The sequence below is a fragment of the Tetrao urogallus genome (assembly GCF_951394365.1).
Source record: "Tetrao urogallus genome assembly, chromosome: 3".
Classification (NCBI taxonomy): Eukaryota; Metazoa; Chordata; class Aves; order Galliformes; family Phasianidae; genus Tetrao; species Tetrao urogallus.
In genome coordinates, this window is record NC_136815.1 from 37,274,429 (window position 1) to 37,299,597 (window position 25,169).

At 40.9% G+C, this 25,169-nt stretch overlaps 2 protein-coding genes across 2 annotated transcripts; both read left to right on the plus strand.

Moving 5' to 3' along the window:
* Nucleotides 1-1,061: 1,061 nt before the first annotated feature.
* Nucleotides 1,062-3,793, plus strand: RPS20 (ribosomal protein S20; the record flags this gene model as incomplete). The annotated part of the gene is made up of 4 exons (XM_079533864.1): nt 1,062-1,247; nt 2,652-2,751; nt 3,274-3,347; nt 3,586-3,793. The coding sequence occupies 4 exons, from the start codon at nt 1,062-1,064 to the stop codon at nt 3,766-3,768; spliced, it is 543 nt and encodes a 180-aa protein (XP_079389990.1). The 3' UTR covers nt 3,769-3,793.
* Nucleotides 3,794-5,318: 1,525 nt separating this feature from the next.
* LOC306945134 (kinesin-like protein KIF20A) lies at nt 5,319-24,768 on the plus strand (the record flags this gene model as incomplete). The annotated part of the gene is made up of 19 exons (XM_079533840.1): nt 5,319-5,343; nt 5,669-5,787; nt 6,194-6,268; nt 8,573-8,692; nt 9,191-9,329; nt 9,425-9,609; nt 12,727-12,817; nt 13,275-13,472; nt 13,555-13,666; nt 15,331-15,402; nt 16,002-16,148; nt 16,754-16,919; nt 17,756-17,926; nt 18,402-18,541; nt 20,426-20,591; nt 21,337-21,454; nt 21,534-21,601; nt 23,224-23,343; nt 24,496-24,768. 19 exons carry the CDS (start codon nt 5,319-5,321, stop codon nt 24,766-24,768), a joined length of 2,505 nt encoding a protein of 834 aa, XP_079389966.1.
* Between the last annotated feature and the right edge of the window lie 401 nt (nt 24,769-25,169).

The following is a 25,169-nucleotide window of genomic DNA, read 5'->3' on the forward strand; positions in this document are numbered from 1 at the left end:
CTAATATTATCTTTATGCATAATTGAGCTCAAAATTGTTAATGTAGTTGTTGAAGGAATTGGGAAACAAACAACCAGAAACAAAAGCTGCTTTTGCTGCAGAGAAGAAGAGAAACTGGACTGCTATCAAATCAGATTTTTGAAGTAGGGATCTCACTTGGCAAAGGACACAGCAGCCCTCTAGGGAGCTGTAACAGGACAATGGCTTCTGTACTCATTACTCATATTTATTGAAAGTGCTTTATCAGAATGGAGCATTGAGTTGAAAATTGATACATTAGTGAGAGACTATGAAGCACAACTACAGGTGCTGTGACTGCACAACAAGCCCACAACTGAGCATCACAATGCGACATTGGCATACAAAAGTTATCTAAATCACATGACTCGCACCACGTGAAGACCCGTGAAATATTTGATCAGGGAAAACAGATACATAGAAGGGCAGGGTGCCAGGTGAAACTAAGTTCGGGTCAAGCTTTCTTCAACAACCACAATGATTACAGAAGAGCATGACCAGCCGTGCGGGCAGCAGCAGCAAAACGCTCGCTTTGTTGGCTGCTATCTTCGGCCATAACGAGCGCTCTCGAGAGAAGGCAGACAGCGCAGAACGCGGAGACTCCAATAAACAAAACGAATCCAAGTCCCTAAGCTCAGGAACGAACGGAACCAGCATTCTTCCTTCACTATGCTCCAGATTCCCGCGTCGCAAGCAAGTCCGGCAGCACTACCAAACAGACTCCAGGACGGGCTATGAATGCTCCCTCACCCACCCCACCGGCCATGGAGCGCGGCAGAACCGCACGCCCACAGCCGCCATTTCCGGGCGCCGGCCCCGAGGTGAAAGGTCCCGCAGCGCCCGGATGGAGGCGGTGCCGCCCGCCTTATATAAGCCGCCGGCCGCCGCAGCGCCTTCCTCTCGCCGCCTCCTCCTGGCTCACCGCTGTTCGCTGGGCCCCGCGTCGCGCCCCGCCCGGGAATAAGTCGGCCAGGAAGGCCCCGCTGCCGCCATGGTGAGGCGGGGGGCGATGGATCGGGGGGAGCGATGGATCGGGGGGAGCGATGGATCGGGGGGAGCGGGTGGGGGGCGGCGCCGCGTGGTTGCCGCCGGGTCCGGCCAGCCGCGTGCCGCCGGCTCGGCCTGGGTCCGGGCCCGAAGCGCAGCGCTGGGGCGGGGCGGTGCCGCGTGTGCCCGCGGAGCGCTGTGGGGCGGCCGTGTGCATCCGGCCCCGAGCGGGCCGCCGTGGGGTGAGCTTGGGTTCTGCGCCTGTCCTTCGTGTGCGTTCTTAAGCGAACAGCGTGGTCAGCTATTAGGGCACGTGTCAGCTGCTCGGTCGGAGAAACGCCGTGCTTCTAACGTTTACCTTAAAATGCTTCTTTACTGTGTTTTTTCCCGTTCTTTTATCGGTTCGATCTGTCCGCTTTAATACAGTTTTTTTCCCCAAACATTTAATTACGCGAAGCTCTTCAGATCAGTGCCTGAAGTGGTGCAGTCAGTCTTTCTGGTCTGTTTGCTCAATGTTCCACCCATTTAGCTGATATCCTTGCTGCTGGATTTATGCGGGGGCTGTTAGGGTGGTAGAATTTCACGGGTTTTGGATACAAGAACAATCGCAGAATCACGCAGGGTTTAGAAGAGACCTCTGGAGACCATCTGGCCCGGCGCTCTGTAATCACACAGAATCACAGAATGGCCAGGGTTGGAAGGGACCTCAAGGATCATGAATTGCAACTCCTGTCACAGGCAGGGTCACCAACTTCCACATTTAATACTAGACCAGGCTGACCAAGGCCTCATCCAATCTGGCCTTGAACACCTCCAGGGACGGGGCATCCACAACCTCTCTGGGCAGCCTGTTCCAGCACCTCACCACTCTCATAATAAAGAACATAAGTATGGCAAAGCTGTAAAGCAAGTTTCACACAGGAAAGTGTCCAGGTGAGTTATGAGTATCTCCAGAGAAGGAGCTCCACAGGGCAGCCTGTTCTGGTGCTTAATTACTCTCACGGTAACAAAGTTCTCCCTCGTGTTTGTATGAAACTTTGTGTTCCAGTTTTTGACCATAGCACCTTGTTCTGTTGCTGCATACTGCCACGGAGTCATCTTGCCCCCATCAATTTGGTTCCTGCACTTCAGATATTCATAAACAGCGATAAGATCCCCTCTTAGTCTTCCCCGGGATGAACAGCCTGAGGTCTCTGAGCCTTTCCTCATAAGGGAGGTGCTTCAGGCTTCTGATCATCTTTGTAGCCTCCCACTGGACTCTCTGGTAGCTCCCTGCATTTCTTGAACTGAAGAGCCCACAGCTTGACAGAGTATTCCAGATGTGGTCTCACCAGGGCAAATTAGTAGGGAAGGAGGAGAATCAGGCATGATCAGTGCCTGGACAGGCTGCTTTATATGTAGGCAAATCAGGCAGAGCTGTTCTCAAAGCTTTCTACCCTGCAAAGCAGTTACTTTTCACAGCGCTCCACACACCTCTGATCATCCTTTATTCCCACTGTTTGGACCATGCCATTGTACCTGCCTGATCACGTCATGCAAATAATATAGTCCCAAAACCAAATTGTTCTTTACTTTCCACAAGCTTGTTTTCAGTAGTGTTAGTTGGTATTGATAGTCGTGTTTGATATCTAACTTTCACATTTTAGGCATTTAAAGATACTGGCAAGGCACCTGTGGAGCAAGAGGTAGCAATTCATCGCATCAGAATTACTTTGACCAGTCGCAATGTAAAATCACTTGAGAAGGGTGAGTGACACTTTTTTTTTTTTTTTTTTTTTTTAAACTAGAGTAGTGGTAAGAGAGAGCTTCTGTCCCTCTGTTTGTCTGGAGGTTTTAGATGTTACTGTTGGAATGTCTGAGAACTGAAAGCTATTGGTTTCTTGATTGATACTCTGTCATGCTTGTTATTAAGCGGTCAGTTAGAAGTTAAGTGTTCAGTAAGGCATTAATAGATCTCATTTAGGAACTGATGTTGGCAACATTTTAATCACATATTATGAATGTAGAAGCAGTGCTTGTTGCCTTACATTTGGGTTGCTTGTGGCTTAGATAAGGGTTAAATGGTAATAACCTTCTGTTGTGATTTTTTGCTATCTTACTGTGGGGTAAGTCGTTTGATTTTGATGTAGTTGGCTATGAGGATAAACTCCTAAACCTGAATTGCAGTGATCATTTTATACGCTATTCTGAGCCAACATGTCTTTTAAGTCTTTGTTCAAAACAACAAACAAAAGATCCACAAGCCTTAAAAGCATTCTGTGTTTTCAGTCTGTGCTGACTTGATCAGAGGCGCTAAGGAGAAAAACCTGAAAGTGAAAGGACCTGTGCGCATGCCTACCAAGGTATTTAAACTTAATTGAAACCATGTTGTATTTCTGCAAATAAACACCTAAAACGTCTTTTTTTTTTTTAAATAAAAGTTGAGATATGAAGCAGTGCTATTAAATTGAAGGTTATGTTAGATAATAGCATACCTTGCTTCTTTGATGCTTTGATAACTGTTGTGTGACAAATGCAGAAGGTAGAAAGGGCTTCTTGTGTACATCAGCTTGATACCCTGTGTTTATGGTTTTGCTTCAGATTCTGCGAATCACTACCAGGAAGACACCTTGTGGTGAAGGCTCCAAGACCTGGGATCGTTTCCAAATGCGTATCCATAAACGACTCATTGACTTGCACAGCCCTTCGGAGATTGTGAAGCAGATCACTTCCATCAGCATTGAGCCAGGTGTAGAAGTTGAAGTTACTATTGCCGATGCCTAAATCATAGTTATCTACTTCGAATAAAGCTGGCTTACAAATTTTCATTGCTCTCTGTTTCTGTATTTGTGTCATGAGTCTGTGGTATTTCTCTGATTTACCTGAATAAGGACATAACCAAAATACTATCTGGGAAGATCACATTTTCCTGATGTTATTTTTCAGGAAGAACACAGGAATTGTAAATGAGAAGGTGGAACTTGGGCATCATAGTTTGGTTAGAGATTGGTGACTGTATGGACATTTTGCACATGAATCCTTTATGGAAAAAATCTAACTCGGGGCTATCTGAGTAAATAAGATTACTATTAGTTCTCATGCATTTAAGTTGATGCTGTTCTGGCTTTTCCATGCATTGAGTTAACTTCAGTTAAAAAAGCAGAAACAAGGGCGTATGTTTGTGTGGAGTCTGATATTTCATTGCCTTCACCAAGAAATAAACGGGTGAAATCTTGAGCCACCTTTAAAAAGGGATTTAGGAGTCCCTCATCTGCACGCTCATCCCAGTGACATTAAATTTCAAGCTTTAGAAGGATCTATCTATGGGAAAGTCCATACTAACATGAGAAAAATCTTTCCTGTGAGGATGCAAGGAGCACTGAAAGAAGCAGCCCACAGAGGTGGTGGAGACTCCCCTGGGGGTATTCAAGACCTGCCTGGATGCTTTCTGTGTGGGCTGCTGTAGGGAGCTGCTTTAGCAGGGGTTGGACTTGATGACTTATATAGATGTCCCTCCCAACTGCTATGATTCTGTGATGAGCCACTGTAGATTCATCTTAACAATCCGAAGAGCTGTAGGAGAGGTGAGAAACCTTGTCGCATTTGTGGATGGCTACGCATCTGCTTCTGCTGAGAAGCTGGTAGGAATAGCTGTGCTCTCAACAAAGTAGGAAAAAAAAAGGTATCTAAAGATAAGCTTCTGGTAAGATGTGAACAATGAGCTTCCTGGCATATTTTTAGTCTTTTAGAATCAGGTGCATGTTGTTAGAGTGCATTGAGAAGCACAGCAAGGACTGTGATGGCACTGGTCAGAGCAGAGGGGGTGAGCTGGGGCAGACAACAGCAGGGGTGTACGTGAGGCTGGTTGGCCTTTGTATGTCATCAGCTGTTCGCGCTCACACATCCACCTTCCTGCTTAGCCCAGTGCCTTTCTGACCCAGGGCTCTCCGAGGGAGTTAGAGGGCTGTGACTCTCCTTTGCCTTCCTGATTGCTTTTCTAATGCCTCACAAGCATACCTCGTGGTATTAAACAGTTAAACAGCAGCCACAGTAACTTTGTATAACTTTTGATAGAAATATTTACATAGCCGTACTCTCCCCCAGCCCTGCCTCCGGCAGCCCGCCCTTCTGTCGCTCAGCCCGCAGCTCACCCCTCGTCCCGATAAAGCCCGCCACATCCCGCCCAGCAGCGGCCCCTCCAACGGCGGCAGCGCCGATGCAAGTCTTACGCTGTGCGACAGCACCCCCTGCCGGCCGGAGGGAGCGACGCCGAGCCGCGTCCGCCCAGCCCCCTTCCCGTCGGCCAATCAGCGCCCGCTTTCCCCCCGCCCAAAATGCTCCCTGCGCCGCCCGTGCGAGGTGTCCGGCAGGTTCCCGTGCGGCGAGGTAGCGGCGGTTGGAGGCTGCTGGGCGCTGCTGGGCAGGGCTCGGTGTGGGCGGGCGGGCGGGCTGGGCGGTACGGAGGTGGGCCCGGGCTGTGCCCGGGCTGTGCCGGTGGGTGAGGGCGATGCCCAGCTGGGGCAGTTAGCGTGCTCCCACTGGGAGGTTTCTAAACGCAGCCCAAGTGCCGCTTGTTTCTTAAGTTTCTGTCGCGCTGTCTTACTTTGAGGATCTTATTTTCTTACGAAGCGGCTGCCGTGCTCTTTATTTTTATTTCTGTGTGCTTTCACTTGCTCTGTGACAGAACGGTGTGCTTTTTTTGTCTTGCGAGTGCCTTCGCGCAGAGCAATGGATGATGAGGGGAAAAACCGCGCCTCTGCGGAGCTATCCGACGCGTCGGAGTCGGATTCCTTCCTGGACCTGGTGGGTAAATCCTCACCTAGGAGTCTGCAGTTGTCTGGCGAAGAGGGTCAGCCCGTTGGCTTGGCGTGCTCCCTGCTAAGTGGAAGTGCACAGCTACGGAGCAGCAATTAGAAACTAAAACTCGAATTCAATACTGAGGGAAGCCAGAAGGTGGAAGCAGTGCAATTTACACCTCCCGTATCATGCTCTTTTAAAAGCCCCGGTGCTGGCATCATAAAACCCAAACAAACACAGATTTAGGGCATGAGAATGTCAAGAAGTAAATGACAGCTCTGACCTTCACAAGCAGAGAGGGAGGCATTAAGAACAGCAAATAGTGCATCAGAGATGTATTACGATATCACCTGGGGGGGTGTTCTGTTGGAGAAGTGGCTGCTGTAACAACACATCTTTTTTTTGTCAATAGGCCTATCAACCTTTGAAAGTTTTCTTGAGGGTGAGGCCCTTTTCTGTAGCAGAACTGGAAAACCATGAAACTCAGGTTGGTTGTAGAATTAAGAAATAAGCTTTTATTCTCTGCCAGAGAATACCTACTATTGTAAGCTGGGTCTTTTTGTTTTTATGAGTCCTGTAGTTATTTCAAATACTATTAGTGGGTGCTTGTGTGAATGTGACTATCACCGTTTTTTCTAATGTGCACAGTACAGACATGCACACCTGTAGCTCAGTGAAACTCCAGTGGTATGTTATTTCAAAGTAGTTGTCACTCTTATATCTGCCCATGGCTCAAGAAGCAAAGAAGTTTAAAGAAAGCTATCAAACATCTCTACGAATAACACAGGTATTTGACCCTTGAGCTGCTTGAGAATGCCTGAAATCTCTGGTCCTGCTTGACTTGCTGATCTTCTCATCAACTTTTAAAACTTATTCTGTCATTCTTAGATGCTGTGGTGTTTTACACATCCACATCCACGTGCACGTGCAGCCACACAGGAATATTGCTCTTTCTCCAGCCCTTTATTGTTAACACTGATGCAAATAATTTGTTAAGCTGTTCCTGGAGGATGAGATCTCTGCAATCCTATCTGTCAGTCCTGATTTTTGCAAGGCCCTGTGAGTTTCAGTTAGACCTCTTGTTCCTGGCCTCTCTAAGAAGGATTTAATATTTGTTGTTCTTTGCTTCTTGAGATATGTTATTTTATTTTATTGTTGTGTGTTGTAGTGTTGAATCTGCTAGAGTTGAAAGTTTTCAGTAGGAAAAGCAGTTCTTTTTTGGCTAGTATGCATTGCCATGGTTTTTTTCCAGTCTGGCATCATTCAGCAATCTGAGCTGGCTATAGCGTTACACTGATTTACAAAATCTAACTATCTTACAGGTTGTCTCTTATTCTTCTTTGGAATGGGAAAATTCAGAATACTTGACCATAAATGAAATTACTTGTGTGCTCTTACATGCAGTGAGGAAAGAAAGTAAATGCTGAAAAAAATTTTAAAAGCTGTGAGGCTGGCTGGGGGAAATAATGAGAGTGGCGTGGTACCAGCTGGATTTCAGTTCTGCAGATCCAACTACTTTAGGGCTTCTGCTCACAAGCTTCTATGACACTGGAGGCAGCTGATGGATGTGCTGCTGGTGTGGAATTCCTCCTACACCAGTAGTGTAGCTTGTGAAGGGATTTAGTATGCCTGGCCTGCATTCCTGATCCTGGAAATGTGAAGAGGGTGTTAGAGAGTATAGGAGGTCAGAGCCTCGTGCAGTAAGTGACTGGTCTGAATTCAGTACCAAGCCACTTAGCATGGCTAAGCATTAGCCAGTTGACAAACTGAATTGTTGACTGAGGCTCTTAGGAAAAGCAAGCGGTATGGCCTAGGTGTGTGCTACATGTGTATTATTTGTATGGCCAACCTCTGAACACAGATTCCAGGTTTAGCTACTACTGATAATCCTTACTGCTGATACTTCAAAACACTGGCAAGCTATATTGATGATTGGGTGTAAAATCAATTTTCCTATGATATTGCATTTTATATTTATCTAGTTAAGCGGGTGCTGGCTAATTGTATCTTGCCTTTACTCAGTTGAGAAGATGCAATCAAATCAGATCTGAAACTAATTCAGGTTCCTTCACTACTAATAACATCATCTATCAGTCAAATTATGTGTTGCAAATTTACTTAATGTATGCTATTTGTAGCTTTTTTCGCACTAAAAATGATTTAAGAGGGGGAAAATAGTACATTTCTGTATATCTTTGTTTCCATAGCTTACAAAGTGCTGCAAGTTCCAATTATGAGATACCAGGGTTTGAAAAAGATGAGTTGCGGGTGGTGGTGGAAAAGGCGTGGTGGAGATGAAAGGGAGAGGAAAAGAAGATGAGAGGAGGAGGAGAGAGAAGATGTAGGGAGAAGAGAGAAAGGAAAGGAGAAGGGAGAGAATGAGAAAGGGGAAGAAAAGAATGTGGAGGGGGAAGAGGGAGAAAAAAAGAAGGAAGAGTGGGAGAAGACAGGAGAAAAGGGGCAAGAGAAGAGAGAAGTAGAAGGAGGGAGTTGGAGAAAGGTAGAAGGGAAGAAAGTGGGGAGTGAGAAGAAAGAGTCAGGGAAGTAGAAAGAAACTGCTAGGAGGAATCCAAGTAAAAACTTAAACCTCTTAGAAGACTCCAGGCAATTACCTTAATTTTACTTATGTTCTGGCTTTTATGTGAAGCAAATATCTGCATAGTTGTTACATACCTCAAGAGACTATCATCTGTTAACTTTGCAAGTTTTCATAGATCTTTTTTTCTCTCCAGATAGGCTTTACATGAACAATTTTGTGGGATGTTTTGATTCATCTTTTCTTGTTTTCAAGGGTTGTGTAACTATTGAAGATCCCCAGACAGTAATTCTTCATGCACCCAAAGAATCTCCTGTAATGAAAAACTGTGAAAGAGGAATTGGTCACTCTGTACATAAATTCACCTTTTCTCAGGTAAGCAGGCTTTTTCTTAATTTTAGTTATATAGTTAGTTGTATTTTTCAATTGAAGGCTTTCTATGATATTGTATAATTTGATTTTTCTTCTTTGAATTACACATGATACTTTTTCCTTAGAAAAGCAAATGGCTTACATTTAGACCATTGTAACTGCTGATTTGCAGCAGTCAATTGCATTTGGTACAGAGCAGGAAGGAGTTGTTCACTGCTAGCAGAGCTGTTGAAAGTGTCCATTGGACAGTATGCTTAATGAGTAGTATTCTGAGCAGATAATTTTAGAAGTAAGAAAGCATTAAAAAATAACTAAGTGCAGGTTTGAGTACCTCTTAGGATTAAGAAGGCATCCTGTAACATCCCAACAGAAAATGTTGAATTTTTTAGGCAAGGCAGAAAACTAATCTGTTATCTTCTAGTTGCTGCCATTGTACTGTGATATGTTGAACTTCTTTGTGTTTATTGCTTCTTTTTTTTTTTTCCCATTCCCTTCTCCAAGGTCTTTGGGCCAGAAACTACTCAAAGCGAATTTTTTGAAGGCTCAACAAAAGAGATTGTGAGAGCATATGTTAATGGAGTAAATGGGCTGGTATTTACTTATGGCGTTACAAATGCAGGCAAGACATTCACTATCCAAGGTATTCCTTACATATCAAAAAGCAACTGTAACAACCAAGTCAGGACTCCATGAGAAGCTTGTACAAATACCTAAGTTTTCTTTACTTATTTTAAGGAACTTCAAAGGACTTGGGTATTTTACCTCGCTCACTTGACATGATTTTTAACTACATAAGAGGCAGACAGTATCTGAAGATGAATTTTAAACCATATTTGAGTAATGATGTTAAGAAATTAGAAGAGGCGCAAGTTAAACAAGAAGAAATCATAAAAGCCACTCTTCTGGCATCACTGAAGGAGGTCAGTGACTATATAATTCCTAATTACTGAATGGAGTTTAAAAAATTCATAATAGAAGAGTCTTGTAAATGATTTACTGTTGGGTCTTTAGATTTATCTTGATTTACAGCACGGATTCTTTGTCAGCTCTGGAGCAGTAAGGCAACTGGCTGTGTTCAGGACTGAGGGTAAACTGGAAGAACTTTCCACAGAGGGCAGCAGCACATAGTTCAACACAAAAACTGTTGCAGAGCCTGGATTTCCATAGAGGAGTGGTTGTGACACTGGTGGCGCTGGCCCTTGGAAAGTCTCTGAGATATCTGAGGCCAGGCCAGGCTGGATGTGGCTCTGGGCAGCCTGGTCTACTGGTTGGTGACCCCACATGTAGCGGGAAGGATTGAAACTAGATGGTTACTGTGGTCCTTTTCAACCCAAGCCATTCTCAGATTCTATGATCTGACCTGTCTAAAACCTTGTTGCAAAGTAGATCTTCTTGGTCACACCTGCAGACTACAAGTACCAGCACCAAGCCTGTAGGCAGGACAGAGAAGTCTCTACTATGGCAGCTGTAGTGAGTGTATTCTATTATTTGCAGAATAAGAAACATCTGTCACCTGAAAAATGGGCACCTTGGTGTATTTGGTTGTTCTGTACTCCTTATTCCAATCACCAGTTTTCACAGGATGTCTGTGTTATTTTTTTTCTAATGTCCAGTTGCTTACTTCTGGTAAATCAGAAATATAATTCCATGTATTTAATGCCGGAATTCAGTCATTTCAGCTGATTATGATTCAAAGCAAGTCTGAATGAATTCTGAGAAGTATAGAAGTAACAATTGCCTGGGTTTTCTTTTTTCAGTGGTCGTTAATACCAACATCCTTGTAACTCCAGTTATGTCTGAAAGAATATCTTTCTGTGACTCACATTCATAAGTAAAATTCCACTCTAAAGTCCATTGTTTAGATTAAATCCTGCAAACTGAACTTGAGGCAGTCTAGTTAACTTTTGAGATAAGGCCTCAGATGAAAAACCTAAAAGATGCTGGAGAATACGTATTTATTTCAGGAGTCTTAAGTTCACTCATATTCTATGAGTATGTTTATGCATTTTTGGAGGGGGTGAGAAAAATTGACAATATCAGGAGGATAGTGGGTAAATACTCTGAACATCTTTATGGAATCTACAAGCTTGCAGGAAGGAACAAGCAAGAACTCGAGGTCTAGAACAGGAGGTCAAATACTGTGTTTGAAAGAGAACTTGATACTTCACAAACCATTCCTTTCTGTTAAATCACCTTCTGACTTTGCTAATAGTTTAGTTACAGTAAATGATCTAGATGCTGATGCACTACAGTGAAAAGCGAGCAAGACTCCACCATCAAGAAAGAAAGGTAAAAATGCATCTAGACAATAATGCATGACAAGAACTCGCGTATGTGTTGTGATACGTCTGCGCTGGTAGCTCAGCTGTCCCCCTGCTGAAGGCATGCTGCTTGGTAGCTTGTGAATAGCATAGCTGTTTGAATGCTCACTCAAGCTTGTAATCTGAGGGCAGATATGGTTTGGTGAGCTTGGTTTTGGTTTACATGGATTTCGGTAGGCTTTTTTCCCAGGCTCAGTTTACATGTCATGCAGAAAGAATCTGTTGTTGCTTTCATTCTCTGTTGAAACTGCTCTGAATTACTGTAATACACTTGTATTTAATGTTCTCCTCTTTATGTTCGTTACACAGTATTGGTGCAAAAACACACTTGGCATACTTCTGACCCTCTTTGCTTCCCTTCCCTTTACTTGTTTTTCTTTTCCACTGGATTAAATATTGCTTTTTATTGGATTAAAAGCTGCTTTACTTGCACTTCCATTCCCACCTGTCCTCTTACTCACTACTAAATATTAACTTCTGTCATAAGCAAGCACTATCAGTCCATGTTCCTGCTTGTTTTTAGGTAGTCTTCACCTTCTTTTCTGTAGTCTTATGATCTGAAGAATAATATATAATACAGTGTGTAATTCACTTAATTTTGTTGAAATCTCTTTATGAAAACTTATTCAACATCATATCCATGAATATTGCTTTTTTATATTCTGTTTTTGACATGCATGTATCACACAGCTAAATCCCATATCCTGCTATAGAATTTTACTTTGTGCTTGATAAACTGAAAATGATTAGCCTCCCTTCTTGTAATTACTCAAGAAACAACATAAGCACACTGGCAATGCAGAATTAACTAAAATAAGTGGGAATAAAATAGCATTAAATATTTGTTTAAAGTGGAAGATCCTACTTGTCTGCAGGTATTCTATGTTACATATACCAAGTGAGTTACATAGGCATCAGTAGGCATTCCATAATAAACTTACCCCTGGATTCTGATAGCTAGAACACTGCATTGCTTTTGTGCATCTGTTCCCCTCTACTACAGTAAGGTGAATCTCTATCAAGATTGCATTTTGGGAAGTCAATGTGAGTGGTCTACTGGTGTTTAAGATATGGGGGAAAGGATGGGGGGCAGGAAGGAAGCTAATACCTAAAGATACAGGAATCTCTAAGTAGTAGGGACTGCTACTTTGTTTCGCCTGTTGTCCTAGAGGTAATTTGATGCCTATGTCTTGATAAACCTCAGAAGGTTTTTAAATGACTTTGTTGATGTGAAGAAATTCAGCAAGGGTGTATACTTAAACTACATTGATATCTATACAGGATCTTTTTTTTTTTTTTTAATGGCCTTTTAACGTAGTTAAAGGCTGTTTATCAGATCTTTGAGTCCTTTATGAAGATCTCTTGTGTGAGGTCTTTTAGTAAGTTTGGCTCAAACGCCCACAGACATAATACATGTCTGGCTTATTTATGTTTTTAAGTGACCTCTGCCCCATATCCTGCCCTCTGCCCCTTGAAGAGACTTGCTTCTCCAATATGGTTTGTTGACTGAAATATTGGTCAGACTTAAACAGCAGTTCATAAAGACATTCTGGGTTGTCAGCCCAGTATTTTTAGAACATTTCATTTACAGCTTGAGTAAAGTTAGTTTAACAGTTTACTTCAATATTTAAAACCTAAATACTAGAATTACTGTCATGTTTCGCTTCTGCTAGTCTCATTATCTGTTTGGATGTAACCATCTCTTATTTCCTCAAGGAGACTGAAAGCATCTCAAATACAGTTGCAAATATGTGTCACGTGGAGCCAGCTTCTTCCAAATGTACTTCAAGAAATCTGCCTTCACTAGGTAAAGTGGAAAATTGATTCAGAAAAAAAAATAGTTAGAAATTCTGTAACGTAGAGTGAGTAATTATAGGTAGATTTAAAAATCTTAGTATTAGTTATATCTTTACCAAATTTAAATAGCTGAACTTGGGAGGAGGAGTGACAGTGTAGCTTTGCGCCCTTTGTGGGAAGAGGGAGATCTCAGACTACACAGCAAATGAACAAAATGCTGGAAGTTTGCAGTAGAGGGAGGACAGCTTAAATCCTGTGCACGTTCTGGGTACAGGTGGCTGCTGTGAATGTTCTTAAAGTACGATCAGTTATCCTGTACTGCATATCTCTTTGTAAAACACATATGTGAAAGCCACTTTATTTTAAAAGTTTTGATGTCTTACCTTGGCATGGGAGTCCATTAAAGTCACTAGAGGTTTATCAGTGTTGTTGTTTGACCACTGAACCTAGTTTTCCTTTTTGGTTAGCAGAGAGGAATTGTGTTCCAATTGACGCCTATCAGACCAATATACACCAAAGAACACAAGCATCTGTGTGGGTTTCTTTTTGTGAGATTTATAACGAGTATGTGTATGACCTCCTAAGTGTATTATCTACATTAAAAAATCAGAAGCGTAGAGTCTTAAGAATTTGTGAAGATCAAGGAGGAAACTCTTATATTAAAGGTAACAATACTATTTTGTGACCTGGGGCAGTTTCATGGGGTGTCTTTGACCACAGGTGTATGTGAAAGGTCTCTCTTTGCAGACTTGAAGTGGATTAACATTCAGAGCACTGAAGAAGGCTGCAAAATACTAAAAATAGGAAACAAGAACCGAAGCTTTGCTTGTACTAGAATGAATGAGCAATCAAGCAGGAGGTTTGTTCCTCTAATTATAAGCATGCTCTGTCTTTTAAGGAGAGGAGGAGGGGGAGGGAGGTGAAAACTTCAGAGTGCCTATTAGATGAGCCAGTATTCAATAATATCTTAAGACTTTCCTTGATTGCTCTGGTTCTGTTATGACATTCTGAAAGACAGCTTGGATGAATGTGGAGAGGCTCTAGAACTGTAACAGTAGCAGGAGTTGGGTTGCTATTCAGTGCCTTTGGACAGCCAACATGATCAAATCACATCTGTTGTGAGTGCCAACAGTACTGTGCTCTTTGGCAAGTGTTAACCCCTCTGAGTGGGGATGGCTGTGCGAGGACTTCAAAGGAAAAAGCTGGGTAATTCTTCATACTGGCAGTGTAATTACTGGAAAGCTGGAGCCTGGCAGTAGGGAATGTGAGAAGGAATGAGTCTTGCAGTGCCTTTTGGTGCCTTCTGGATTATCTAGGTTCTGTTACATTGCATTTTTGTAGCTGAGTTTACTCGATCTCTTAAGAATTAAGACACCAGCTCTTAGCCCCTCTGGGAGAGGGGCCAGGGAGAATCTGGTTTAACTGAGTAGGGGGGAATATATGGAAAAAGTGGTATACTTGCTACAGAAACTATCTTCCTACTTGTTTTTAAAGCTCTCTTAATTGTTCTTTAACTGTAGGAGGGCATGCTGCATATTTAGTTACTAGAGTCATAGCGCTACTGAGCCTGCTTCTTCTCTGAGGAGAAAATTGTACTGTTTTGTATTAAAGACAACTTCCTTCAAATTTCAAGTGGTACTTCCATGTGACTTTCAGCCAAGATTAAAGTAGTGCAGCAGAGAAATGTGTGCTTGTCTGGCAGAGTTTTTGTTCCTAGAATATTATTATTTTTGCTCCAGGGAATACCCCGACTTCCGCTTAGCTTGTTCCCAAACTGTGCTGTGTGTTCTTCAGGTTTGTGTTGTTTTTTAAGAAACTTCTCTTGAATTGTGGGTTGGTGATGAGGTGTAAAGCACTGCTTTAAATCTGTCCTGGAGAAGTTTGTCTTCTACAGTATGTGTTTCCTGATTTACTGGATAAAATGGGGGACAGGGCTTATAGGGTTGTGGAACTTTCTCTTAGTTTCTCATAAGTGGTCTATTATTCTGTTTTTGTAGCTTGATGTCTAAAACAGAATAACAACAGCTTTTCAATTATTAGAAATCCAACCTTTCTGAAAAACAGGGAATAATTTTGAAACTTGATGAATAACTGTGCATGTTAAGAACTAGGCAGAATTACAGGACTTTTGAACGTTAACTTATTCCTCAACCTATTCATTTCTAAGAAGTTAATGTTTCAAATTTAATGAGTTCATATACTCTCTACATTTTGTAGACTAAGTGGCTGTGTGAGCATTCATTTTCTGATCAGTAAACTTCAGGGAATTAGCTGCTTCTTTCTCCAAGACAGCTTGTAGGTTTGATGTGATGTTATTCCCTTTCCTTTTATTGAAAGAAATGAAAAGCCACAAAATACAACTCGTATTGCTGCTTTTTGCTGTTGGATGAATGCATTGCAAAGGTAACTGATATAAATTAGGGGGTTTGTTTTTGGCACAGAATTTTCTGTAGCATACAAATATTACTGGAGTGTCTGCCTAATTCTTGTAATTCTAGTTTATTAAAATGCTGTCTTTTCCAGTCACAGTATATTTTCAATCCGGCTACTGATTCTAACTGATGAACATCAACCACACGTTCTTAGAGTTTCTGAGTAAGTAAATTCTTCAGCTGACTTCTAGAATGCAAGTGTTTTTGAAAAGTTGATATGGTGTAAGCATGCCAAATTGCTGTATGTCCTTGGTTTTTTGGTTTTGGTTTTTTTTTTTTTTTTGGGGGGGGGGGGGGGGGGGGTTCGTTTAAAAAAACAAAAAAATCATCTGAGAGCTGAGAAGGAAATCCAAACTGCCCTGGTTTTATAAAGCTGGCTGGAAATCTGATAGGTACAGGAGTAGAAATAGTAGAAATATTTCTCTGTATCTTACTCTAAAGTTTAGCTGAAGGAACCTTTATTGGAAGAATGCCTACACAGCTTTAAATGAAGCCTACAAGCAGATTTCTTTGAATGTGCTGAATAGAGCAGCGATCTCATTCAAGAATCTTTATATTCACTGGGAAGATAGTTCAGTGCTGTTGTGTTTAATACTCTGCATAGTGCCTTCCAGATGAGATACATAAGTACAACTCGCTCTGTAATCTAGGTAGGCTGAAATGAGTCACGCTTTTACACTTGAGATATCTGAAGGAAAAAGAGACACAGTTGTGTTTTCATACTATTTAGAAACATGCTTGTTTATGTGTTCTTCCATTCAGGTTGACTTTCTGTGACCTAGCTGGGTCAGAGAGGTGTAATAAGACACAAGCCTTTGGAGACAGACTAAAAGAAGCAGGAAATATAAATAATTCTCTTCATATCCTTGGAAAATGCATTGCAGCACTGAAACAGAATCAAAATCCAAAGTAAGTAACAAGTTGTAAGCAACATGCTGAGTGTTAGGTTGAAAACCTAAGTATCTCTTTATGCTTCTATGAAGGATTCATGTGGTAAGTGGAAAATGTGAATTTCCAGAAACTTGTAAGCCTTTATTTCAGATATCACTGGAGTACCTCAAATTACCACTTTCTTTAAAACTGCATGGAGGAAAAAAAGGCAATTAGCAGCAAAACTACAAACCTTTAGCATTTGCATATGAGCCATACACTTCGTGTACAGAGCTTCTGTTTTATTCTCAACCTCCAAGATATACAGGTGGACTCTTTAGGCAATTGGCAGATCTCTTGTAAAAAGAGGCTGAAACAAGACAAAAGCTGGTTTCTAATACTAAGTAACAGTGATGCTGACACTTTACATCTCTTACTTTTAAATAATTTAGCTTGTTGGAGTGCTTATTAGCTCTAGGAAAGATCTTGCTCTTTGAGGTGAAATAGTTTAGCCTCAAATCCAAGCATCATACTTCAGCTGCTTCCTTAAAGAGAAACAGAATTAAACCAAGCTACAGTATTGCACAGGCCTTTTCACATATTTTATTTTGTTTCATGTTTTCATTATTCTTTTTTTCCATGAGGATGAAGCCAAGCTATATTCCATTCAGAGAGAGCAAATTGACTCGCCTGTTTCAGCCATTCTTTTGTGGAAAAGGCAAAGCTTGCATGATTGTAAATATCAATCAACATGCTAATACATATGATGAAACACTGCATGTAATGAAATTTTCTGCTATAGCCAAACAGGTAAGAGCACACCTGATTTCCCTGCTCCAGAATCATAGAATATCCTCAGTTAGAAGGGATCCATAAGGACCATTGAGTCCAAATCCCGGTTCCACACAGGAGCACCCAGAAATCAAACTGAGAGCATTGTCCAAACGCTCCTGGAACTCTGGCAGCTTGGTGCCACAACCACTACCCTGGGCAGCCTGCTCTAGTGCCTGGCTGTCTTCTGGTAAAGAAGCTTTTCTAACACCAAGCTTGACCCTTCCCTGATTTTCATGCTGTTTCTTAAGGTCCTGTTGCTGTCACCAGCAAACAGAGCTCCCTGTGAGGAGCTGCAGGCCACTCCTCATGGATGTCTCAGAGATTTTTTTTTTTTGAATAATTTTTAGCTGCAACTTTCATGACAAAATAAGAGCATGTTCTGAGGCTCAAGGTTTTCTAATGTGCTGTGACATACATACTTATGGTTGCTTATCTAGGATGAGTTGCTGGGTGGAATGTTTCAGGAAGCTGTAAATGTTTTGCAGTGTTTGCCTTTAGCTTTTTATCAGCTTTTCAGGAAAATATGCTGAAGCTTTGTGTTATTTTGGTGGGTTAGGAAAACACCTTTCTATGCATTCCCACTATGTTTTTTAGTAGATCTTTCCCATTTCCACTTTGCTACAGTACTGAAGTTTTATTTTTTGTATTGATGTTTTTGTCTGCTAAAAGCTGTGAGCAATTTTGTTAATGTTTTTGTAATCATTAAATACTGTAATTACAACCATGTATTTCTGCTACTTCTTCCTGCTATTCTGACATCTGCAGTATTGATGGCATTGATAAATCAGTGTGTTCAACTCTGGGCTTTCCAGGTTATCCAGGCTGTCCTACCGAAAAATTTAGGTGACTTTCCACCAAAGTTAGTTGGAGGTGATGGCAAACCTATTGTACGTTTTGATGTGAACACATCTGTGGATGACTTTCCTGACAGTAATGAAACCTCTGCAGAAGAGGAAGTGGACATCACCATTCTGAGTCATGAGGTAGACAAACATCTACTGAAAATTGTACCCAAGGCCACTGGTATTAGTTCTGATATTAGGAATGTGCTGTAAGAGGTATACTGGAAACTGTATCAAATGGAAACTGTAAACTTTTGTGTTTTTTTAAGACACAGCATTATTTAGCTGTTCATGCTCTTCTGAGAATGGCAACAAGATGAGATGTGGCATTTTAGGAACAAAGCTATGCAATCTAATGGCAGTAAACTACCAGTTGATATTTGAATGCCAAAATATACCCACAATAATCTTATTTTGATAGCATAAACAGTTAAGATGGAAGGAGGTTGGCTTAGCAGTAGAAGAAATTCAAATTTGATAACGTTTCATCCTTGGTACAGCCTCCCTGGAAAGATATATGTAGGAAGGCCCTATATGAATGTCTTGTCTGTGTTAATGCCTGCATATTGAAATGCACATCTAGCTTATTTTCTCAAACGAATTTTGTTAAATTTAGGATCTGTTGAAAACTGCAGAGAACCTGAAAGAGAAGCTAGTTGCAGAAAGGCAAAGTAAACTCCTTCTAGAGGTGAACATACGTAGAGAGATGGCAGAAGCAATGTTCCGACAGCTGCTGGAAACAGAGGAAGCCTGGAGGCAAGTCATATTACAGTCCTATTTAAAACTGAAACAATGCCCCATTTATAAATACAGACACTTATGTATATGTGTGTGTGTGTGTGTGTAAGATATGCATGTTTGTGCTGTTTTGAGAAGTTAGGGCTGGCTGGCTTCAAACCTTCAGTTGAAAAGGGAAGAAGTTAAACTGTTTTACAGATCAGCCTCTTCCTATGTACAATGAAAAGGTAATGTTGCTTTCTGTTGAACTTCATTTAATTTGTAATTACAAAGGTTGTCCTGTCTTGTTATCCATACTTAATAGATGCAGAAGACTGTTATTTGAACTCAAGGCACATGATCCCTCTCAAACAGGCACTTGGTCATTGTATGCTAATATATATGCATGTGCTTCAGGTGGTTTGAATTGCAATTCTTTGAACTTTCCTTCTGGTTTTTTGCTCCTGGATGAATTATGAAGTTTTCTTGTTTTAGTATCCTAATAATGCAGGCAGCCACAGTAATTTGTTACTTAGTTGGGGAATTTTTCAAGTGTATCCAGATTGCTCAAGCTGAATTCACTTCCTCTTCGCTCTTCTCTTCTTGAAATAAGTTTCCTGCTGCTTGAGTTACTAACAAACACTCAAAGTTAAGTTGCCAACTGCATGCTCTATGGTTTAACACCTGTGCCGTCTTTAAAATTATTGGGGTCCTTTGGCCAAACACACAAAACTATTAGTGATGCCTTTTATCTGTTAAACTGATGTTCTGTCTCTGCTGTCCAGTTTTTTAAATAGTGGCAAGACTAATGTATGCCTTCTGTAACTTGAAATAACAAAGCACAGTGAATTTGTCATTTATCTTTAATGGAAGAGCAAACCATGACAGACCTCTGCCCCTCCTGCCCAGCTTCCCTGGAAAAATGCTTCAAGTATCAGGCCTAGTTGGGTATAATGATATCTACCATTACATGCTGCTGGATTTTTTAATTACAATTTCTGTTTCTCAGATCTTCCAAGTCGTCACCTAAATCTTCTAGTTTAAAATATTATGTGGACATCTGACTTTCTAGCAGACATTGAAGCAGCAGAGACTTCCAGGAGTAACATAGCTACAAGCACTTGTGCATCTCTATCAGCAGACCTTAACAGTTTGATTTCAGATTGAGGTTTTTTTTTCAATCTTAAAAGGGATAACATCTCCTGAGCGTTTGTTTCTGACTGCTTGTAGTTTAGAGGAGGAAAACAGGAGTATGGAGAAAGGGAGCTGTTGTCTGTGTATGTGAGGAAAAAGTGCTTGTGACTTTTGTGTGGACAAGTTAGTTGACAAAGGTGTCTTGTGATGATGCAGCACTGCAGTCTTCTGCAGCAGCAATTTCCATCTGAGTGCCTGCTTCCCACTGAAATGGGATATTAATACTTAGTATTAAGTTACCAGTTTTTCAGCTGTGAAATACAAAGTTTAGTGTCACTGGAGATTCATGCACCTGGTTCAAGTGCTTAGGTACAACAGTGTACAACCATTTAAGAACCACGGATGCTTTTACTTTTGATCTGCTGCTATTATGGCTTTCAGCTTTGAACAAGAGCAATGTAGTTTGTGCTGAGATCTGTGGCTGTGTTTAATAGGCATGCTTCTGTTGACATGTTGAAGAGAATAACCACAGAATAGCCACATCAGGTCTGAGTTCTGGGATTAAATGCACATTCTCCTATAGCGTGCTTTTTGGTATGCTGAAGCATTATACCTTGATGCAAATCTGGTAGGATCTTTATTCTTTATCTTTATAAAAAATATTTCTTAATCTCTTATGTTCACTATCTATAATTAGATAAATAACTGGTACTGTATTTGGTTATGTGTTGTCAAGTTGTAGTAGCTGGAATGCTCGTATATTAAATAAGACTGACGTTTCCTTCTCAGCAACCGCTTGGAAGATATGAAAGACAGTTACGAAGAAAAACTGGAGAGCAAATTTGAAATGTACAAAGAAGCCATTAAAAAGCATGCATACATGTGTGCAATGGAGCAAATTGAAGACCATTATGTTCCCATAGAAGAATTTATAGCTGAACAAGAGAAAGTTGAGGTATTACTTAACTACTGCTAAAAACTGTGTGCTGAGCTAACATTCTAACTTTCCAGAATTGCTCAGGAATTGTTCGTTAACAATGAGCATTCAGAGTAGCTGTAGTGGTTCAGCCTTGCTAATTCTTACTGTAGGGTCAGAGATTTTTGTCTAACACTAGCTATAGTGTATATCTAAAATTCCCAGTCTTTGAGGGCAAAGATTCAGTTAAATCCAAGTCATATTTATCTCTGTAATGCAATGATTACAACACCTTGAGAGCTACTGTACACAATAGTCTGGCTATGTGAATATTCTTGGAATTGGAGGGTGTGGAGTAAAAAGCTGGTCTGAAAGGGCTGGTGGGCAATTTACTTTTTACTAATTTACTTATAATGGTCTCTGGTCCAAAGTTCTAGAAGGAGCTTACATGATAAGAAACAATTATGAGAAACAAATTTTATGCAGGAGAGCACTTAACCTGAATATATTCACACCTAGGACTTCCCAGTAGCTGGTGTCAGTAAGTTGCTATTCCTTTGCACAGCATAAAGAGTGTGCAGATCCTCAGCCTGTGTAAATACTTCCTCCTGTGATCAGTGCAACATTCCTTAACAGCAATTTCTCAGCCACAGTCATCACAACTTCCACCCAAAATGATTTGTAAACTACATATGCATATGTAGTGTAATTAGAGGACAGGGTGTAGTGCATGGGGTTGAGTGGAAGTTTAGACAAATTCTGCCGTGTCCTCTTATTTTTTCAGGATAGAGAGAGTAAAATATTGCAGTTGGAAAGGCAACTTCATGAACAGTCAGGAAGGCTGTTGACTCTGGGAAGTCCACGTTCAGATATATTGACTACTGAAAATGGTATGGAACCAGGTGGGAATCTAACCTGGCTATTTGTAATTCAAATTACTTTTTGTTTTCTGTATGAAAATCAAATTGCTTTTGTCTGTAGATTTTACAGACAAGACAATGAAGAGAGCCAATGAAGGACTGCAGAAACAATGCATGGAGAAAGATGAGGTAGTTCTTACTTACTGTTTAGCAAATCTGGGATTAGCAGTCCTAAACTCTGGCATGGTTTCAGTACTTGAAGAACTGCACTGTAAGGGGAAAAAAAGCATGAAAATGCCTGCAAGTGGGTGTCAAGTTTACAAAAGAGCCCATTATTTGATTGTGGATGATTCATGCCAAAGACTGGCCGTGTTCTGACTTTAGTTTGTTAGAGGTATCTACTACTATGCTGAGTCATGTGGCAATCATAATGTAAGGTTGGAGGAGGGGAAGATGGGAACTTACTTATGTTGGAAAGCATGGTAAAAATTGCCACGGCCTCAGTGCTCTCATTTTGGAAATGCTGCCTTCTCATACATATGGGAGCAGCTGAAGAATCTGGTGGCAGTTTAGACCTACAGCCAAAATACTGCCTTAAACCAGTATGGAATTCCACCATCCATTTAAGTTTAGGTAATGAGTGAGGTCTCTCTTTAAACAAACAAGATCCTTCCAGTTCTGAATAGCATATAGACAGTGAAGTTGTGGGCTTCATTCTGTGTTATGGAAAACAATATTGCTTTTAGAAAGATATTTCTAGTCTACAAATCACACGACCTTTTTGCAAGGCTTTAGCTAGTTTCCCATATTTAAAGAAGATGGAGGGGAGGGAAATGATGAGGGTTGCTCCTTTCACTAATAACAAATAAGAGTAGGATTTGGAGAAACAGTTCCAGCTGGTTCTAATATACCATGTAAGTGGAAAGTGAACTTAAATCCATTCCTATAGAAAAAGTATAGTCCAAAAATAACTTTTCCTTACCAAATTTAATGTCTCGTTTTATGGCCCCGGCATTTATTTTCCACTCGTGGTCTTGATAGCTCTACAACATTTTCCATTTCCTATGTCAGTTTCAAATTTTGATGCCAGAAAGCAAATCTGGTTTCAATGCTTGATAAGAGCATTCAGTATTGATTCTTTTCAGTTGCCATGCTGCCTGGCAATAACTGGAATGAGCATAGATTAAAGCAGCTGCTTTGATTAGTGCCCTTCCACTGCTTTGCCTCACAGTATCTGTGCATGCATGAGTGATTGACTACTTTTCTTCTCTCCCACTCACCTTGGTCTATGTTTAACAGATTTTATTTAGCAATCTAGAAGCTTTTCATACAACTGTGTTGATGTAAATCCATATAATATTTCTGGTTTGAAGGTTTTTTTTCCCCCCTCTGAAAACAATCTGTCAATGTTAAAATCTATCTTCGCATCAGAAAATGAGGTTTTCTGTTGTAACTGCACTCCAGAATATGAGATGAGAGAGAATTCTTCTAACTACCCTTATGAAAAAGAAGCAGAAGTCTGTACTGTTCTAGAAGTCTGTACTGATGTTCTTTGGTTGCCAGGTCTGTGCAATCCATTGGCTTTAGCACAATGGCCCTTGAATACTCTGGCATGTGTCTTGCTAGAAATTATGGGTTTGGACATTAGGATTTGGAAGAAGCAGTCTTCATCTTGGTTGCTTTGATCTTAGTTTGCCCTATTCAGTATTAAGCAGAAAGGCTTTCAGTGTATGTACCAGTTCTAGTCATGAACTAAGCTCATATGAAATGTGGTGTCTTGAAACTTGAGTGTGTATGGGTTCTATTTTCAGCTTATAAAATCTTTGAAGCTTAAAATACAGAAATTAAATGAGACACTGTTGGAAGCTAATGAAGGCTACAGAAAAATGGCAGAAGAGAACAGCAGGCTGAAGCATACGATCATGCTTAAGGTTTGTCAGTCTTCTCAAAACAACTTCAATATGACTTGTTTCTGTAGTTGTATTGGTTGTTTCTACATGTTTGCACATGTAAAAACAATGTTCAGTCTTAGTAATTGTTTTTGAGCTTACAGCCCTCAGACTTCACACTTTGGCTTTGTGTCTGGTGTTATAAAACTCCTTTCCTCTCCTTTGTTATAAGACTCCTTTATTATTAAGTGATGGACTTAGGGAAACTGATGGTGCTGACAATTCTTGCTGACCTAAAGATGTCCTAACCTGTTGTCAAGCAGAGAAAATACGACTTGGAACTCTTGCAGAATTCTCTCAAATCATGATGTGTTTTGCTGAAGACAGGCAAACTGTTGGTACGCTAGTGTTAATGCAACAAAACCCTGTGGGTTTTGGCTTGAAACCTGTCCTACCCCTCTTGCAGAGGTGGCTGAGCTGTCTGGTAGCTTTGGGCAGGTAAACTTCAAAAGCTTCATGAAGGTGATGGCACCTGACCTGGCTGCCAAAGTAAAACATGAAAAGTTGACTTCTTGATGCTTTGCATGTATGCCTCATTTGTAAACTGCAAATGAAACCATGTAAAAGGTTGCCGTGTTGTTTTTCTCTGTGGATATTAACTTGCATTTAAGTCCCAAGTCTGAGTTTGAAAATTAATTATATTCAACTTCATTTTTCTTAATTGGTTTGAAGACTCAGGAAGGTGTGGTCTTGTTAACCATGAAGTCTAGGGAATGTCTTTAAGACTGTGTTCTATTCACTCAAAGAAAGTTATTCAGTTCTGGTTAGCAGACTTTGTAACTGTGATATGAATTTTGATTTGACCAGTTTTGTTTCAATAGTAAGCTTGCAGCTGGATACTGGAAAGACTTCTTTATTTGGTTCCTAGAACAAGTGAAACTGTTCACATGGTGTGGCTGAGCATTTTAGAGTCAGTTTATTCAGGCAGATCCTAAGTAGATCTGTTGGCCCAATAGTTTGCCATTCTCTTAATTATGTAAAAGTAATCCAGAAGAAATGGCTGCTGAATAGTCATTTGAAATAGTCATCATAGGGTTGTTTACCAAAAACAATAAAACTGTCTGAAATAGGAAGTCACTTGTATGAAAAAGACTTCAGAGCATTCACACAGCTAATGCAGCCTTATGCTCACAGGATCAAGAAATGAATAGTCTCCAGAACTGGGCTAAACGTGCTCTTGAGCTCGAAGAAACAGTGTCTTCCCTGCAAAAAGAACTTGATGGATGCAAAAAGCATTTCTCTATTGAGGACTCAAAACAGCAGAAACCCAGGAGAGGTTTGTTGGCTAACCTGAAATCCACAGTAGCAGGTACTGCTGGCACACCTCTTGGCAGAGGCTGGGGGAAGCATGAAGAGGCTTCAACCTCAAGAAAACACGTGTTATTCGCTCATAAAGCAAAGGAATGATATTTGGTTAACAAAACTAGCAATTACTGGACTGCTTTATCAATCTCATACTGTTGGTAGGTGCTTTTTTCTACTCTTAGATGCCCTCTTCATTATTATGTTAAACGTTTGTCAGTTAAGTTGTATTAGGTTTAGGGTTATGTAAGTACGGACCTGAATTTCTGCTTTTATGGTTGATATGGGGATGTTATTTGAGCTGGATCAATATTGGAAATCAGTGTATTTTATACATCTTAAATTCTTAAGTAACTGCTATCAAGGTCTCTTGTACTTGTATGTGATTCACACAAAGTGGAATATTCTTCATCTGTTGCTTGATACCTTTATAAATGAAGTATTTTTCTTTTGTTATTGATTCCTAGAAATGAGATAGCTTGTAACAAGTGGCTAAAATAGCTTGC